At 30.6% G+C, this 16,797-nt stretch overlaps 2 protein-coding genes across 2 annotated transcripts; both read left to right on the top strand.

The window, feature by feature from the left end:
* Nucleotides 1–4,877: 4,877 nt before the first annotated feature.
* LOC143197491 (non-structural maintenance of chromosomes element 3 homolog) lies at nucleotides 4,878–5,921 on the top strand. Its single transcript, XM_076406027.1, has 4 exons — nucleotides 4,878–5,136; nucleotides 5,194–5,410; nucleotides 5,468–5,682; nucleotides 5,737–5,921. The coding sequence occupies exons 1-4, from the start codon at nucleotides 4,903–4,905 to the stop codon at nucleotides 5,845–5,847; spliced, it is 777 nt and encodes a 258-aa protein (XP_076262142.1). The 5' UTR covers nucleotides 4,878–4,902; the 3' UTR covers nucleotides 5,848–5,921.
* Nucleotides 5,922–13,185: 7,264 nt separating this feature from the next.
* Nucleotides 13,186–14,229, top strand: LOC143197493 (non-structural maintenance of chromosomes element 3 homolog). Its single transcript, XM_076406030.1, has 4 exons — nucleotides 13,186–13,444; nucleotides 13,502–13,718; nucleotides 13,776–13,990; nucleotides 14,045–14,229. Exons 1-4 carry the CDS (start codon nucleotides 13,211–13,213, stop codon nucleotides 14,153–14,155), a joined length of 777 nt encoding a protein of 258 aa, XP_076262145.1. The 5' UTR covers nucleotides 13,186–13,210; the 3' UTR covers nucleotides 14,156–14,229.
* The last annotated feature ends 2,568 nt before the right edge of the window (nucleotides 14,230–16,797 follow it).

Below are 16,797 nucleotides of genomic sequence, written 5' to 3'. Positions count from 1 at the left end.
TAAATTACCTCTGACATGCCTTGTACTTTACCAATAAGACCGTTGTCAAAATCTACCACATTGTCAAACATTCTATCAATCATATCGAAAATAGTCTACAATTTTGTTTTCCTATTTTTATTTTTGGACTTTGTTGGTTGCTGGAGAGGAGTTTTAGAGTTTTCTTGCTGTTTGTGTGTTTACCCTTCAATCTCAGGAATATTCACTAAACCAGGTAACATTTTCAGAAGCGATCCTTTTTCGATCTTCCTGATCCAGCGACTTCTAAATCATCAACCGTGCATTTTGTTGTAAATGATTTCTTATGGGCTGGCCCAGACTATCTCCAAGTTAACCTCCAAATTACGTTTTTGAGCAGCTTCATACACAATAAAAATGGGTAATTTTATCATTTGATTTTGTTCTTTGCAATTACCTGAAATAAAGGTAAGTTATCTAATCATCATTTTCTATAATAAATTGTCTACCCATTGCTTCAAATGAGAACTCCTCCTTGTTTTGTTAATATAATTTAGAGCTTGCAATGCAGCTTCATTACGAGCATTTTTTATCGTTTGCGCCTCTCCATAAAATTTGACGTCGTTGACGTTAAAATGGACTTTGAAAGGTCCCATCGTGTCAGAATCATTTCTTCTAACATGAAGAGTATCATTAAAATGAACCGTGTCATTCAGTTTATGCAAATAAGATTTTTTCTCTGAAATGTCTGGTGATGCAGTCTTGCCTTCTATTTGTTCCTAAAAGGCACCTTATGAATATGAATATGAATATGAATTGAATAAATATTGAATACCAAAATATCATTAATTATAGAGTATTGTACAGACATCCCTACCTTTAATGCTAAATTGTTTAGTAAAGCTACAGGTGTTTCTTCAGGTTCTTTTCACTCTTTTTGATCTTCAAAGAATGATGTTGATATTCTGTATTTTTCAGAGCCCTCTGTGCAGCTTTCCTTTGAGCATTCTTCAAGCTTTTACCATCCACTGCTTAATTTTCATTTCCTAAATAGAAAGCAATGGTAAAAACTGTATTGTGAGGTCAATGAAATTTTTGATATATAATTGCATCTAATAATTTCACATTAATATACCTCTTCGTTAATTAATTCATATGAAAATGTAATATCATTACATTCAGCAATTCGTGACTAGAACTTAATGAGGATTTGTCTTCTGCTGGTTCACTAGTCAAACCTAAAACTCGGTTTGTTTCTGGCACAGAGGGATTATTTTTCCACGTTTCCGAATAAAGATACCACGATGAGGTATCTATTATTCTTCAAAGTTAAAAGCGTCCCAGATATAGATCCTTTTATACCAGTGAATTAACTATAAACATTGCTATTTACCAACAATAGAGTCCCTGTCGCCAAAAATATTTTTATATCATTTAATAACAATCCATAACTTAAGCTTAACAAGGAAAATAATAGTAGTATACAATTAAAGCAAATCATACTCAAATAATATAAAGAGAAAACATATATAACCGGGGAAACACACTAGAACTAACCTTAACATAATAATATAGAGCTGTAGGGGGTAAAAAAAATTTCGATATTCTTGATAAAAACTATCGATATTATTAGTAAAAATATAGATAATTTTGGCTAATCTATTGATTTGGTTTATATTGGTTTATTTTTTTTAATACCGTAGTTATTGCACTAAAGATTTCGGTATTTTTTTTCCTCCCATATATTGATTTTTTAAAATTATTTTCTATCGATATGTTTTCTGGCCGCGGACATATTTAAAAATATCAATTAACATATTAAAATACAATAAAATATTTGTGGGGTATTATTCCATTTCATAGAAAAATTCCATTCTTTTTTACAGATCCACAGAACATTCAAATATAAAAGTAATACTACTTCGTTTAAAATTAAATTATAAATTGCATGTTATTGCATGTAATTATTATAATACTATACAGTAATTTTTTTTCTTGTCTTTTTTAAAGTTAGTTTATTATTAAGCCTACTGACTGGCGAGTGGCCAACTTAGAAATTATCCCAGAAGACATCCCGTCTTACCCAGCCTGGTTACTGGCGTGACTGGGACCATTTTCCTTGTCGGATTTTGTACTCTTACCTAAGGGCATTCACAAACATCACAAATTTACTTACATGCCCCAGCAGAATTCGAACTCGCGACTATCGCAACAGGGGGACCATCCTGTCGCCTTTACTACTGCGGCAACTAAGCCAGCTATTAAATCGTTTATCATGAAAAAATATTTTATAAAATAAATAAACTTTTTTATAACTATTAATTTGTGATATGTATGGTTGCAGAATGTATGAGCAAATTTAAAAAATTCCCTTATTTCTCATATGATTTATCTACCAAATACTTCATTATAATGAATCAAAAATTATGGATAAATGATCCAGGGTTTTGTAGAAGGGTCGGGGTCAGGATATAATGAGTCAAGTAATAAGGGGTCAAGTTAATGGTAGGTTTTATCAGGATAAACGATATAAATGTGCATGTATTTTGATTTTGTTGATTTGACATTTAGCATGATTTTTTTATTATTGAAATTCACGCCATTTCCTTTAGCTTGTAGGATTGGTTGCATATATCACTTTAATTCTCAACTCCCCACTCTAAACGTTTTTTCCGCTCTATTCTAGGTTTTATTTGAATTAAATATTGGGTTTATTTTGTGTTATGTCAGTTCTATTGCTGCTTTTTAACGTTATTATTCGGTTTCTTTAATAATAACAGAATAACAGTGCATTTAATTTGATTTGTGCTTTTAATGTGAAGATTTATGGTTTTTATATGAAAAAAATCAAAATACCGTGGGGTAAGGTAATGCTCTAAAACTGATTTTGTTTATAATGTATTTTTAATGTGCAGGAATGGTTGATGGTGAACTGAAATCTTGATTCTTGATGTATTGAAACATTTTCGTACCACCGATCAAATCACCTTCAGAGACAGTAGTGTTGTATATTTTAATTGTTATGATAATATTTTACGTATATCAAATTACTAGAAGAAATTAAACTAAAAGTTTTTAATATACGAACAGTTTTTACTTCATTGAATATTCCATATTTATGTTTATTATATAAAAGGGAAGAATAAGAGAATATATATGTATATTTGCTTTTAGGTGCGCTGATTGTTATTCTACAATTTTAAAAATAATCTCACTTATGACGCCTTTGTTATAATGTATAAATTTTAAATGTTTCAATACTTAGGTTTTATTAAATGGAATTTGAAAATGGTTAGTAAGTGTTAGCTCATGATATATTTTGCGTATACTTTAATATGCAGACGTAAATTACTTCAATGATTATTATAAATCAAATATATTTTCGGGCATATATTGAAGATATTTTTAAGACAAATGTTAGTAACATCATTTTTAAATTACTCACTTAACTTTATTATGGGAGAAACATGATTAACTTAAAAAATAGTGGTCGAATCGACTGTTTTTATTCGATAGTTACCAACACTAATTCAATTTTAGTTGGGGCAGTAAGGAAATGCACTTTTTTATTAGAACATAATTAGCGTTGGGAACTATGGCTAATCAGTCGCTAGTTTCGGTTCGACTGATTGTATTACTTTTTACTATCGACTGTTTTTGAGTCGTGTACTTTTAGTTACTATTTTCGGTTCTACTAGTTTCATTCGACTGCTTTTTAACGTTCTGACTCTGTCGTCCTAGGCGCGACCTTGACAAAAATGTATACCGAATTTATGCTTTCCTAGATTTATATATAATATATTTAGTTTTATGATTTTTTTGGTAGTTTGCTTCTAAATAAAAATATATTGTATATTAATATAGCAACACTTTGGAACGACATTTTTCAAGATTGTTAATGTAATAGGGTAAAAAATTAAAATTGTGAATGACAAATAAGTAATAGGTAATATTTCTTTTGATTGACTTTTTGGTGTGTATCTAACACCCTCGGTTTTTGTTAGAAAATATTTCTGTCCGATAATAAATAAAGCATTAATTTTATTTTAAAAAGCTCTAGTAGTTATTGTGCGATCATTTTTAATTCATGGTTATTGTAATACATGTTATATATCACATAGTAATACATGTTTAGTTTAAGTTGTATTGTATTGTTTATATTTATTTAGTATATTGTTTAAAAATAGCAATTCATCTCAGAACATTCAAATATAAAAGTAACTCCACTTCCTTTAAAATGTAAGTATTATAGATATATTAATAGTATTCAGTAATGTTTTTCTTTTTCTTTTTTAAAGTTAGTACGTGAAGGAATACGTACATCTCCGTCTCGCGTATACTAAGGTTGTAAAATATAAGCAAATATTAAATTAATTGCTCCAAGCAATTATATCCGTCCTTTCCTCTCTTACAATTTATATAGGAAAGGGATCGAACATACTCGTCTGACATTAAGAATTAAAATAAAAAGCCAAGCCGTGCATTAGATTTTGCATATTTTGTAGTGGTTAGTAGGCATGTTGGCCACAAAAAATATCGATATGTCGAAGGAAAAAATATCCATATTTTTTGCAATAAGTATAAGATATATCGATATTTTACAAAAAAATGTATGTATATTTTTAATTGAAAATAAACATAGTCAAATATTAGCCTAAAAAATATTTTTTTCTAAAACTCTTAAGGAATAACGGTATTTTTGATAAACCATTAAAATTAAGTACCAGAATTCACTAAATGTTTAAAAGTAAGTTCCGATTTGAAAGTTTTTTTTAATTGTACTTAATCTTCTGAAATTATATCATCTAAAAAATTTCGATATATCGACAAAAAAATATCGATATTTTTTCTGCATCCCTAGCGGCTAGTTATTTAAATTTTTGTGTTGATAGTGCTGTATGGAGATAGCTGATACACGATTTTAAAGTTCTTCAAGTCGTAAAAATGTCGAAGAAGCGAAGATCAGTTAGCGGGTCTCAAAAAACCAAATCACAGACTGATCCAGACGTACCGGATCAAAATACAGAAAATATAATCAATGATGTAGTCAGGTACATTATTCTTAAAGCTGACGAAAATTCATTTTATACCAGATCCGAATTAAATCAAAATGTAATTCACAAAAAGGGCCAATGCGTGGATAGTGTTATACAACAAGCAATTAAGGTTCTGGAAAATGTTGGTATTATTATTGTTATATGGATGTTGTTGATATTGTTTTGCATACATTTTTAGGTATATGGTTACACACTTACTGAATATGATGATGTAAAAATGAAAAAAAAAATTTATTTTTTAATTAGTATGTTGCCTTCTGTAAATTATTCCGATGAAGAGGAAGAATGTGTTTCTAGTTATGAAACTGGTTCAAATGTACCAAATGCTGCTCACAAGATACTGACTCTATTAATTTTATCCCATATATTTATGACAAACGCGCCAGTATCAGACAGTGAGCTCTACGATACCATTCCTTTATTGTTTTTATATTGTTGATTTATTATTTCAGAATCCCTTTATAGTTTCCTGAAGTCCTTGGATATTGATGTAGAAGTTGAGCATCCATTTTTCGGTAAAGTCAAAGAATATATAAGAGAAACCTTGATAAAGAATTATTACCTTCACTGTGAGTTTGATGAGAAAACGAAAATACAAACTTTCCAATGGGGGATTCGAGCTGAAATTGAAATCTCAAAGATGAAGGTTTTACAGTTCGTGTGTGAGGTAACAATTTCAGTTGACTTATAAGCACATTGTCAGGTTATTATTGATTTACAGATGTATGGAAATAAGCAACCAAAAGACTGGCCAGAACATTACAGAGCGGCCGAGAATCAGTTCAAAGAAAGAGAAGAGCTAAAGGAAGAAACAAGGGATGAATCAAGCTAGTCACCGATACTGGTAGAACTACAATATAAAGTTTATTTGTATACAAAAATTGTATCTTCTTAACTAATACAATATAAATAAAAAGATATAGGAAAATGTTAAATCTCATTGGTCCTTACATTGCGTTGTAAGCTGGGCCGCGACCTCCTTCTGGGACCACCCAGTTATTCTGGCTGGGGTCCTTGATGTTGCACGTCTTACGGTGGATGGCCCTCTCCAGAATCGAGTGGCACAAACTCATACACACCAGCGGGACAATAACAATCTTCGAGTCCGTCGAAGATGCCTAAGTTTCGTTTGACAGGATTTTGCGAGTTTAAAGTGTTGCATAACATAATTTGTGTTATACACTATATGTACGCTTTTAGTTGACTTTAAAAGATTCCAGTTGTGTTTTGATGACATTTGGGTGATTATTTTATGAACTTTTAAACAATTCATTAATAAAAAAAACTTATTTTTGTGTAATGCTCTAATTTTTCATTAGGTACAATCCTTTTAACTAACTTTCGGCAAGGTAATAAAACCCGTGGCAAAGACTACTAAGCATCCTCCAGGAAAAGTGAGATTGGGGATACTGTGAAAACTGCCGGTGCCCTGGTGAGATCCTATTGCCGTCTTCGAAGTGATGCTTTATGAACGGATGGTGTTTGAACCTGCGAAGAAACGAACATTACCGCATTACCGATCTTTGGATATTCAGTACTTTTGGAATTCCTTGTACGGGCTCAGGTACAGATTGATGTAATCCAAACCCGACAGCGATCAGGGATACCTCGTCGTTAAATGATACAGAAAGGATCCTCCGTAGGTGTTCTTATCCAAGGGCCAGCCGATGGTGTGCTCCGCGCACCCGGTTTATGTTTGAATCATTCGTCGCGATATCTTTAACGCTCCCGTCATCGTTGTACAGGACTTCGGAAGGTGCATAACCCGGGCCCACGGCCTCAGCTTGCTCTTCCAACCACCGAATAACGTGTCCCAGCGGGACGATATAGTTCCCGTGATTAAACATCGGAGTTCCTGACGAAATATCATTTATTCAATATATAAATCGACAGACAGACAGGTAAAATAATAAAAATGATATCAATAAAATAATTGGTTATATAATGTTTCATTCATAATAATATATATTGTACAATTTTCTTAATATGTCACTCAAATTATCAATATTAATCTACGGGATAACGATGTCTTCTTTTCTTACTTAAAAGGTAGTTGTTAAAAATAGAACCTTTTTTATTTATTATTATAGCAATAATATAGAATAAATTATGTTTTAATGAAAAAAGAGCTGAATCATAGTGCATTTTATATTAAAATTACCTTTCCATCTTGGATCTTCTTCTCTTGGATGAATGAAATATAGTGTGTTATCTTAGAAAATTGATCCGAATATATTCCTATTTAACCCAACTGCTGGACTAGAAAATATGATTAGTTATATTTAAGAGTTCAAAGGTTACTTCACAATATACTATAAATAAAATAAAGCTCCAGACAATAATTGTATCATTACATATAATCATTTTAAGCTATAAAATTTAAAATATCTTATAAAATTTATTTTCGACAAATTAATTAAATATTCCGAATTAAAATGAAATTTTAGATATTTTCAACGAATTCCCTAAATGCAAACTCATTTTCTTTTATTTTAACAGGGAATTGTATAATTAAAGGTAACAGAAATACCTTACTCAAAAAATCAAGGTCCAACTCAGAGGTTCAAACAAAATATATCAAAATAAACTGAGCTCAGAGCAATTTTTATTTATTAACCTTTGCCAACAAAGTAACTTATATCTATAAATGTAATTTTGTGAAAATCGGTCTTATAACATAAATATAATACTAAATAACACATAAAGTCACAGTTCAGAATCCTTTTTCTCATCTTCTTTGTTGATTGTCTCCTATATATCAATTTTGGAATAATTCTATGTCCAAAATATTACTACAATATTAAATAAGTGTATTTTCATCTGTAATAAGATTGTGGGAAAATAAAAATGATACGGCAAGACCGATTGTTTAGAAACAGACATTTGACAAGATTGTAGAAATTTGTTTTTTGGGTTGCCGAGCGAATTTAAACCAAATAAAATTACCTGACATCTGTGGAATTTTCGAAAAATTTATCTAGTAATCCTAGTTAAAAGAGCACATTCAATCCATATTTAGCTACTAGGTCACGAGAATTTTTGATATTTACGCCTTCACTCAAGCACATCTAAATAATAATGTAAGGAAAAAGGCTTTAAAAAACTCTGTATCAATAATTTCTTACAAAAGCTTATATTGTTCCCAATCATAAGACTGCGTAGTGTTGTTCATTCTCAAGGAACTCAGTATATTGTACTTCTAAGTTTAAAAGGTGACCTAATTTTAAGATTTGTTGGAATTGGCATCATCCTGAAAATAGACTATAAAAATACACTTGATATCATAAAAACTAATTTAAATTACCTCTGACATGCCTTGTACTTTACCAATAAGACCGTTGTCAAAATCTACCACATTGTCAAACATTCTATCAATCATATCGAAAATAGTCTACAATTTTGTTTTCCTATTTTTATTTTTGGACTTCGTTGGTTGCTGGAGAGGAGTTTTAGAGTTTTCTTGCTGTTTGTGTGTTTACCCTTCAATCTCAGGAATATTCACTAAACCAGGTAACATTTTCAGAAGCGATCCTTTTTCGATCTTCCTGATCCAGCGACTTCTAAATCATCAACCGTGCATTTTGTTGTAAATGATTTCTTATGGGCTGGCCCAGACTATCTCCAAGTTAACCTCCAAATTACGTTTTTGAGCAGCTTCATACACAATAAAAATGGGTAATTTTATCATTTGATTTTGTTCTTTGCAATTACCTGAAATAAAGGTAAGTTATCTAATCATCATTTTCTATAATAAATTGTCTACTCATTGCTTCAAATGAGAACTCCTCCTTGTTTTGTTAATATAATTTAGAGCTTGCAATGCAGCTTCATTACGAGCATTTTTTATCGTTTGCGCCTCTCCATAAAATTTGACGTCGTTGACGTTAAAATGGACTTTGAAAGGTCCCTTCGTGTCAGAATCATTTCTTCTAACATGAAGAGTATCATTAAAATGAACCGTGTCATTCAGTTTATGCAAATAAGATTTTTTCTCTGAAATGTCTGGTGATGCAGTCTTGCCTTCTATTTGTTCCTAAAAGGCACCTTATGAATATGAATATGAATATGAATTGAATAAATATTGAATACCAAAATATCATTAATTATAGAGTATTGTACAGACATCCCTACCTTTAATGCTAAATTGTTTAGTAAAGCTACAGGTGTTTCTTCAGGTTCTTTTCACTCTTTTTGATCTTCAAAGAATGATGTTGATATTCTGTATTTTTCAGAGCCCTCTGTGCAGCTTTCCTTTGAGCATTCTTCAAGCTTTTACCATCCACTGCTTAATTTTCATTTCCTAAATAGAAAGCGATGGTAAAACCTGTATTGTGAGGTCAATGAAATTTTTGATATATAATTGCATCTAATAATTTCACATTAATATACCTCTTCGTTAATTAATTCATATGAAAATGTAATATCATTACATTCAGCAATTCGTGACTAGAACTTAATGAGGATTTGTCTTCTGCTGGTTCACTAGTCAAACCTAAAACTCGGTTTGTTTCTGGCACAGAGGGATTATTTTTCCACGTTTCCGAATAAAGATACCACGATGAGGTATCTATTATTCTTCAAAGTTAAAAGCGTCCCAGATATAGATCCTTTTATACCAGTGAATTAACTATAAACATTACTATTTACCAACAATAGAGTCCCTGTCGCCAAAAATATTTTTATATCATTTAATAACAATCCATAACTTAAGCTTAACAAGGAAAATAATAGTAGTATACAATTAAAGCAAATCATACTCAAATAATATAAAGAGAAAACATATATAACCGGGGAAACACACTAGAACTAACCTTAACATAATAATATAGAGCTGTAGGGGGTAAAAAAAATTCGATATTCTTGATAAAAACTATCGATATTATTAGTAAAAATATAGATAATTTTGGCTAATCTATTGATTTGGTTTATATTGGTTTATTTTTTTTAATACCGTAGTTATTGCACTAAAGATTTCGGTATTTTTTTTCCTCCCATATATTGATTTTTTAAAATTATTTTCTATCGATATGTTTTCTGGCCGCGGACATATTTAAAAATATCAATTAACATATTAAAATACAATAAAATATTTGTGGGGTATTATTCCATTTCATAGAAAAATTCCATTCTTTTTTACAGATCCACAGAACATTCAAATATAAAAGTAATACTACTTCGTTTAAAATTAAATTATAAATTGCATGTTATTGCATGTAATTATTATAATACTATACAGTAATTTTTTTTCTTGTCTTTTTTAAAGTTAGTTTATTATTAAGCCTACTGACTGGCGAGTGGCCAACTTAGAAATTATCCCAGAAGACATCCCGTCTTACCCAGCCTGGTTACTGGCGTGACTGGGATCATTTTCCTTGTCGGATTTTGTACTCTTACCTAAGGGCATTCACAAACATCACAAATTTACTTACATGCCCCAGCAGAATTCGAACTCGCGACTATCGCAACAGGGGGACCATCCTGTCGCCTTTACTACTGCGGCAACTAAGCCAGCTATTAAATCGTTTATCATGAAAAAATATTTTATAAAATAAATAAACTTTTTTATAACTATTAATTTGTGATATGTATGGTTGCAGAATGTATGAGCAAATTTAAAAAATTCCCTTATTTCTCATATGATTTATCTACCAAATACTTCATTATAATGAATCAAAAATTATGGATAAATGATCCAGGGTTTTGTAGAAGGGTCGGGGTCAGGATATAATGAGTCAAGTAATAAGGGGTCAAGTTAATGGTAGGTTTTATCAGGATAAACGATATAAATGTGCATGTATTTTGATTTTGTTGATTTGACATTTAGCATGATTTTTTTATTATTGAAATTCACGCCATTTCCTTTAGCTTGTAGGATTGGTTGCATATATCACTTTAATTCTCAACTCCCCACTCTAAACGTTTTTTCCGCTCTATTCTAGGTTTTATTTGAATTAAATATTGGGTTTATTTTGTGTTATGTCAGTTCTATTGCTGCTTTTTAACGTTATTATTCGGTTTCTTTAATAATAACAGAATAACAGTGCATTTAATTTGATTTGTGCTTTTAATGTGAAGATTTATGGTTTTTATATGAAAAAAATCAAAATACCGTGGGGTAAGGTAATGCTCTAAAACTGATTTTGTTTATAATGTATTTTTAATGTGCAGGAATGGTTGATGGTGAACTGAAATCTTGATTCTTGATGTATTGAAACATTTTCGTACCACCGATCAAATCACCTTCAGAGACAGTAGTGTTGTATATTTTAATTGTTATGATAATATTTTACGTATATCAAATTACTAGAAGAAATTAAACTAAAAGTTTTTAATATACGAACAGTTTTTACTTCATTGAATATTCCATATTTATGTTTATTATATAAAAGGGAAGAATAAGAGAATATATATGTATATTTGCTTTTAGGTGCGCTGATTGTTATTCTACAATTTTAAAAATAATCTCACTTATGACGCCTTTGTTATAATGTATAAATTTTAAATGTTTCAATACTTAGGTTTTATTAAATGGAATTTGAAAATGGTTAGTAAGTGTTAGCTCATGATATATTTTGCGTATACTTTAATATGCAGACGTAAATTACTTCAATGATTATTATAAATCAAATATATTTTCGGGCATATATTGAAGATATTTTTAAGACAAATGTTAGTAACATCATTTTTAAATTACTCACTTAACTTTATTATGGGAGAAACATGATTAACTTAAAAAATAGTGGTCGAATCGACTGTTTTTATTCGATAGTTACCAACACTAATTCAATTTTAGTTGGGGCAGTAAGGAAATGCACTTTTTTATTAGAACATAATTAGCGTTGGGAACTATGGCTAATCAGTCGCTAGTTTCGGTTCGACTGATTGTATTACTTTTTACTATCGACTGTTTTTGAGTCGTGTACTTTTAGTTACTATTTTCGGTTCTACTAGTTTCATTCGACTGCTTTTTAACGTTCTGACTCTGTCGTCCTAGGCGCGACCTTGACAAAAATGTATACCGAATTTATGCTTTCCTAGATTTATATATAATATATTTAGTTTTATGATTTTTTTGGTAGTTTGCTTCTAAATAAAAATATATTGTATATTAATATAGCAACACTTTGGAACGACATTTTTCAAGATTGTTAATGTAATAGGGTAAAAAATTAAAATTGTGAATGACAAATAAGTAATAGGTAATATTTCTTTTGATTGACTTTTTGGTGTGTATCTAACACCCTCGGTTTTTGTTAGAAAATATTTCTGTCCGATAATAAATAAAGCATTAATTTTATTTTAAAAAGCTCTAGTAGTTATTGTGCGATCATTTTTAATTCATGGTTATTGTAATACATGTTATATATCACATAGTAATACATGTTTAGTTTAAGTTGTATTGTATTGTTTATATTTATTTAGTATATTGTTTAAAAATAGCAATTCATCTCAGAACATTCAAATATAAAAGTAACTCCACTTCCTTTAAAATGTAAGTATTATAGATATATTAATAGTATTCAGTAATGTTTTTCTTTTTCTTTTTTAAAGTTAGTACGTGAAGGAATACGTACATCTCCGTCTCGCGTATACTAAGGTTGTAAAATATAAGCAAATATTAAATTAATTGCTCCAAGCAATTATATCCGTCCTTTCCTCTCTTACAATTTATATAGGAAAGGGATCGAACATACTCGTCTGACATTAAGAATTAAAATAAAAAGCCAAGCCGTGCATTAGATTTTGCATATTTTGTAGTGGTTAGTAGGCATGTTGGCCACAAAAAATATCGATATGTCGAAGGAAAAATATCCATATTTTTTGCAATAAGTATAAGATATATCGATATTTTACAAAAAAATGTATGTATATTTTTAATTGAAAATAAACATAGTCAAATATTAGCCTAAAAAATATTTTTTTCTAAAACTCTTAAGGAATAACGGTATTTTTGATAAACCATTAAAATTAAGTACCAGAATTCACTAAATGTTTAAAAGTAAGTTCCGATTTGAAAGTTTTTTTTAATTGTACTTAATCTTCTGAAATTATATCATCTAAAAATTTCGATATATCGACAAAAAAATATCGATATTTTTTCTGCATCCCTAGCGGCTAGTTATTTAAATTTTTGTGTTGATAGTGCTGTATGGAGATAGCTGATACACGATTTTAAAGTTCTTCAAGTCGTAAAAATGTCGAAGAAGCGAAGATCAGTTAGCGGGTCTCAAAAAACCAAATCACAGACTGATCCAGACGTACCGGATCAAAATACAGAAAATATAATCAATGATGTAGTCAGGTACATTATTCTTAAAGCTGACGAAAATTCATTTTATACCAGATCCGAATTAAATCAAAATGTAATTCACAAAAAGGGCCAATGCGTGGATAGTGTTATACAACAAGCAATTAAGGTTCTGGAAAATGTTGGTATTATTATTGTTATATGGATGTTGTTGATATTGTTTTGCATACATTTTTAGGTATATGGTTACACACTTACTGAATATGATGATGTAAAAATGAAAAAAAAAATTTATTTTTTAATTAGTATGTTGCCTTCTGTAAATTATTCCGATGAAGAGGAAGAATGTGTTTCTAGTTATGAAACTGGTTCAAATGTACCAAATGCTGCTCACAAGATACTGACTCTATTAATTTTATCCCATATATTTATGACAAACGCGCCAGTATCAGACAGTGAGCTCTACGATACCATTCCTTTATTGTTTTTATATTGTTGATTTATTATTTCAGAATCCCTTTATAGTTTCCTGAAGTCCTTGGATATTGATGTAGAAGTTGAGCATCCATTTTTCGGTAAAGTCAAAGAATATATAAGAGAAACCTTGATAAAGAATTATTACCTTCACTGTGAGTTTGATGAGAAAACGAAAATACAAACTTTCCAATGGGGGATTCGAGCTGAAATTGAAATCTCAAAGATGAAGGTTTTACAGTTCGTGTGTGAGGTAACAATTTCAGTTGACTTATAAGCACATTGTCAGGTTATTATTGATTTACAGATGTATGGAAATAAGCAACCAAAAGACTGGCCAGAACATTACAGAGCGGCCGAGAATCAGTTCAAAGAAAGAGAAGAGCTAAAGGAAGAAACAAGGGATGAATCAAGCTAGTCACCGATACTGGTAGAACTACAATATAAAGTTTATTTGTATACAAAAATTGTATCTTCTTAACTAATACAATATAAATAAAAAGATATAGGAAAATGTTAAATCTCATTGGTCCTTACATTGCGTTGTAAGCTGGGCCGCGACCTCCTTCTGGGACCACCCAGTTATTCTGGCTGGGGTCCTTGATGTTGCACGTCTTACGGTGGATGGCCCTCTCCAGAATCGAGTGGCACAAACTCATACACACCAGCGGGACAATAACAATCTTCGAGTCCGTCGAAGATGCCTAAGTTTCGTTTGACCGGATTTTGCGAGTTTAAAGTGTTGCATAACATAATTTGTGTTATACACTATATGTACGCTTTTAGTTGACTTTAAAAGATTCCAGTTGTGTTTTGATGACATTTGGGTGATTATTTTATGAACTTTTAAACAATTCATTAATAAAAAAAACTTATTTTTGTGTAATGCTCTAATTTTTCATTAGGTACAATCCTTTTAACTAACTTTCGGCAAGGTAATAAAACCCGTGGCAAAGACTACTAAGCATCCTCCAGGAAAAGTGAGATTGGGGATACTGTGAAAACTGCCGGTGCCCTGGTGAGATCCTATTGCCGTCTTCGAAGTGATGCTTTATGAACGGATGGTGTTTGAACCTGCGAAGAAACGAACATTACCGCATTACCGATCTTTGGATATTCAGTACTTTTGGAATTCCTTGTACGGGCTCAGGTACAGATTGATGTAATCCAAACCCGACAGCGATCAGGGATACCTCGTCGTTAAATGATACAGAAAGGATCCTCCGTAGGTGTTCTTATCCAAGGGCCAGCCGATGGTGTGCTCCGCGCACCCGGTTTATGTTTGAATCATTCGTCGCGATATCTTTAACGCTCCCGTCATCGTTGTACAGGACTTCGGAAGGTGCATAACCCGGGCCCACGGCCTCAGCTTGCTCTTCCAACCACCGAATAACGTGTCCCAGCGGGACGATATAGTTCCCGTGATTAAACATCGGAGTTCCTGACGAAATATCATTTATTCAATATATAAATCGACAGACAGACAGGTAAAATAATAAAAATGATATCAATAAAATAATTGGTTATATAATGTTTCATTCATAATAATATATATTGTACAATTTTCTTAATATGTCACTCAAATTATCAATATTAATCTACGGGATAACGATGTCTTCTTTTCTTACTTAAAAGGTAGTTGTTAAAAATAGAACCTTTTTTATTTATTATTATAGCAATAATATAGAATAAATTATGTTTTAATGAAAAAAGAGCTGAATCATAGTGCATTTTATATTAAAATTACCTTTCCATCTTGGATCTTCTTCTCTTGGATGAATGAAATATAGTGTGTTATCTTAGAAAATTGATCCGAATATATTCCTATTTAACCCAACTGCTGGACTAGAAAATATGATTAGTTATATTTAAGAGTTCAAAGGTTACTTCACAATATACTATAAATAAAATAAAGCTCCAGACAATAATTGTATCATTACATATAATCATTTTAAGCTATAAAATTTAAAATATCTTATAAAATTTATTTTCGACAAATTAATTAAATATTCCGAATTAAAATGAAATTTTAGATATTTTCAACGAATTCCCTAAATGCAAACTCATTTTCTTTTATTTTAACAGGGAATTGTATAATTAAAGGTAACAGAAATACCTTACTCAAAAAATCAAAGTCCAACTCAGAGGTTCAAACAAAATATATCAAAATAAACTGAGCTCAGAGCAATTTTTATTTATTAACCTTTGCCAACAAAGTAACTTATATCTATAAATGTAATTTTGTGAAAATCGGTCTTATAACATAAATATAATACTAAATAACACATAAAGTCACAGTTCAGAATCCTTTTTCTCATCTTCTATGTTGATTGTCTCCTATATATCAATCTTGGAATAATTCTATGTCCAAAATATTACTACAATATTAAATAAGTGTATTTTCATCTGTAATAAGATTGTGGGAAAATAAAAATGATACGGCAAGACCGATTGTTTAGAAACAGACATTTGACAAGATTGTAGAAATTTGTTTTTTGGGTTGCCGAGCGAATTTAAACCAAATAAAATTACCTGACATCTGTGGAATTTTCGAAAAATTTATCTAGTAATCCTAGTTAAAAGAGCACATTCAATCCATATTTAGCTACTAGGTCACGAGAATTTTTGATATTTACGCCTTCACTCAAGCACATCTAAATAATAATGTAAGGAAAAAGGCTTTAAAAAACTCTGTATCAATAATTTCTTACAAAAGCTTATATTGTTCCCAATCATAAGACTGCGTAGTGTTGTTCATTCTCAAGGAACTCAGTATATTGTACTTCTAAGTTTAAAAGGTGACCTAATTTTAAGATTTGTTGGAATTGGCATCATCCTGAAAATAGACTATAAAAATACACTTGATATCATAAAAACTAATTTAAATTACCTCTGACATGCCTTGTACTTTACCAATAAGACCGTTGTCAAAATCTACCACATTGTCAAACATTCTATCAATCATATCGAAAATAGTCTACAATTTTGTTTTCCTATTTTTATTTTTGGACTTCGTTGGTTGCTGGAGAGGAGTTTTAGAGTTTTCTTGCTGTTTGTGTG

Source organism: Rhynchophorus ferrugineus, unplaced genomic scaffold (genome assembly GCF_030347505.1).
Source record: "Rhynchophorus ferrugineus isolate W39M unplaced genomic scaffold, kcgeb_rfMv2 rfM5, whole genome shotgun sequence".
NCBI classification, from domain to species: domain Eukaryota; kingdom Metazoa; phylum Arthropoda; class Insecta; order Coleoptera; family Curculionidae; genus Rhynchophorus; species Rhynchophorus ferrugineus.
Note: the sequence above shows the minus strand (reverse complement) of the source record. Positions and strands in the feature narration are given on the sequence as shown.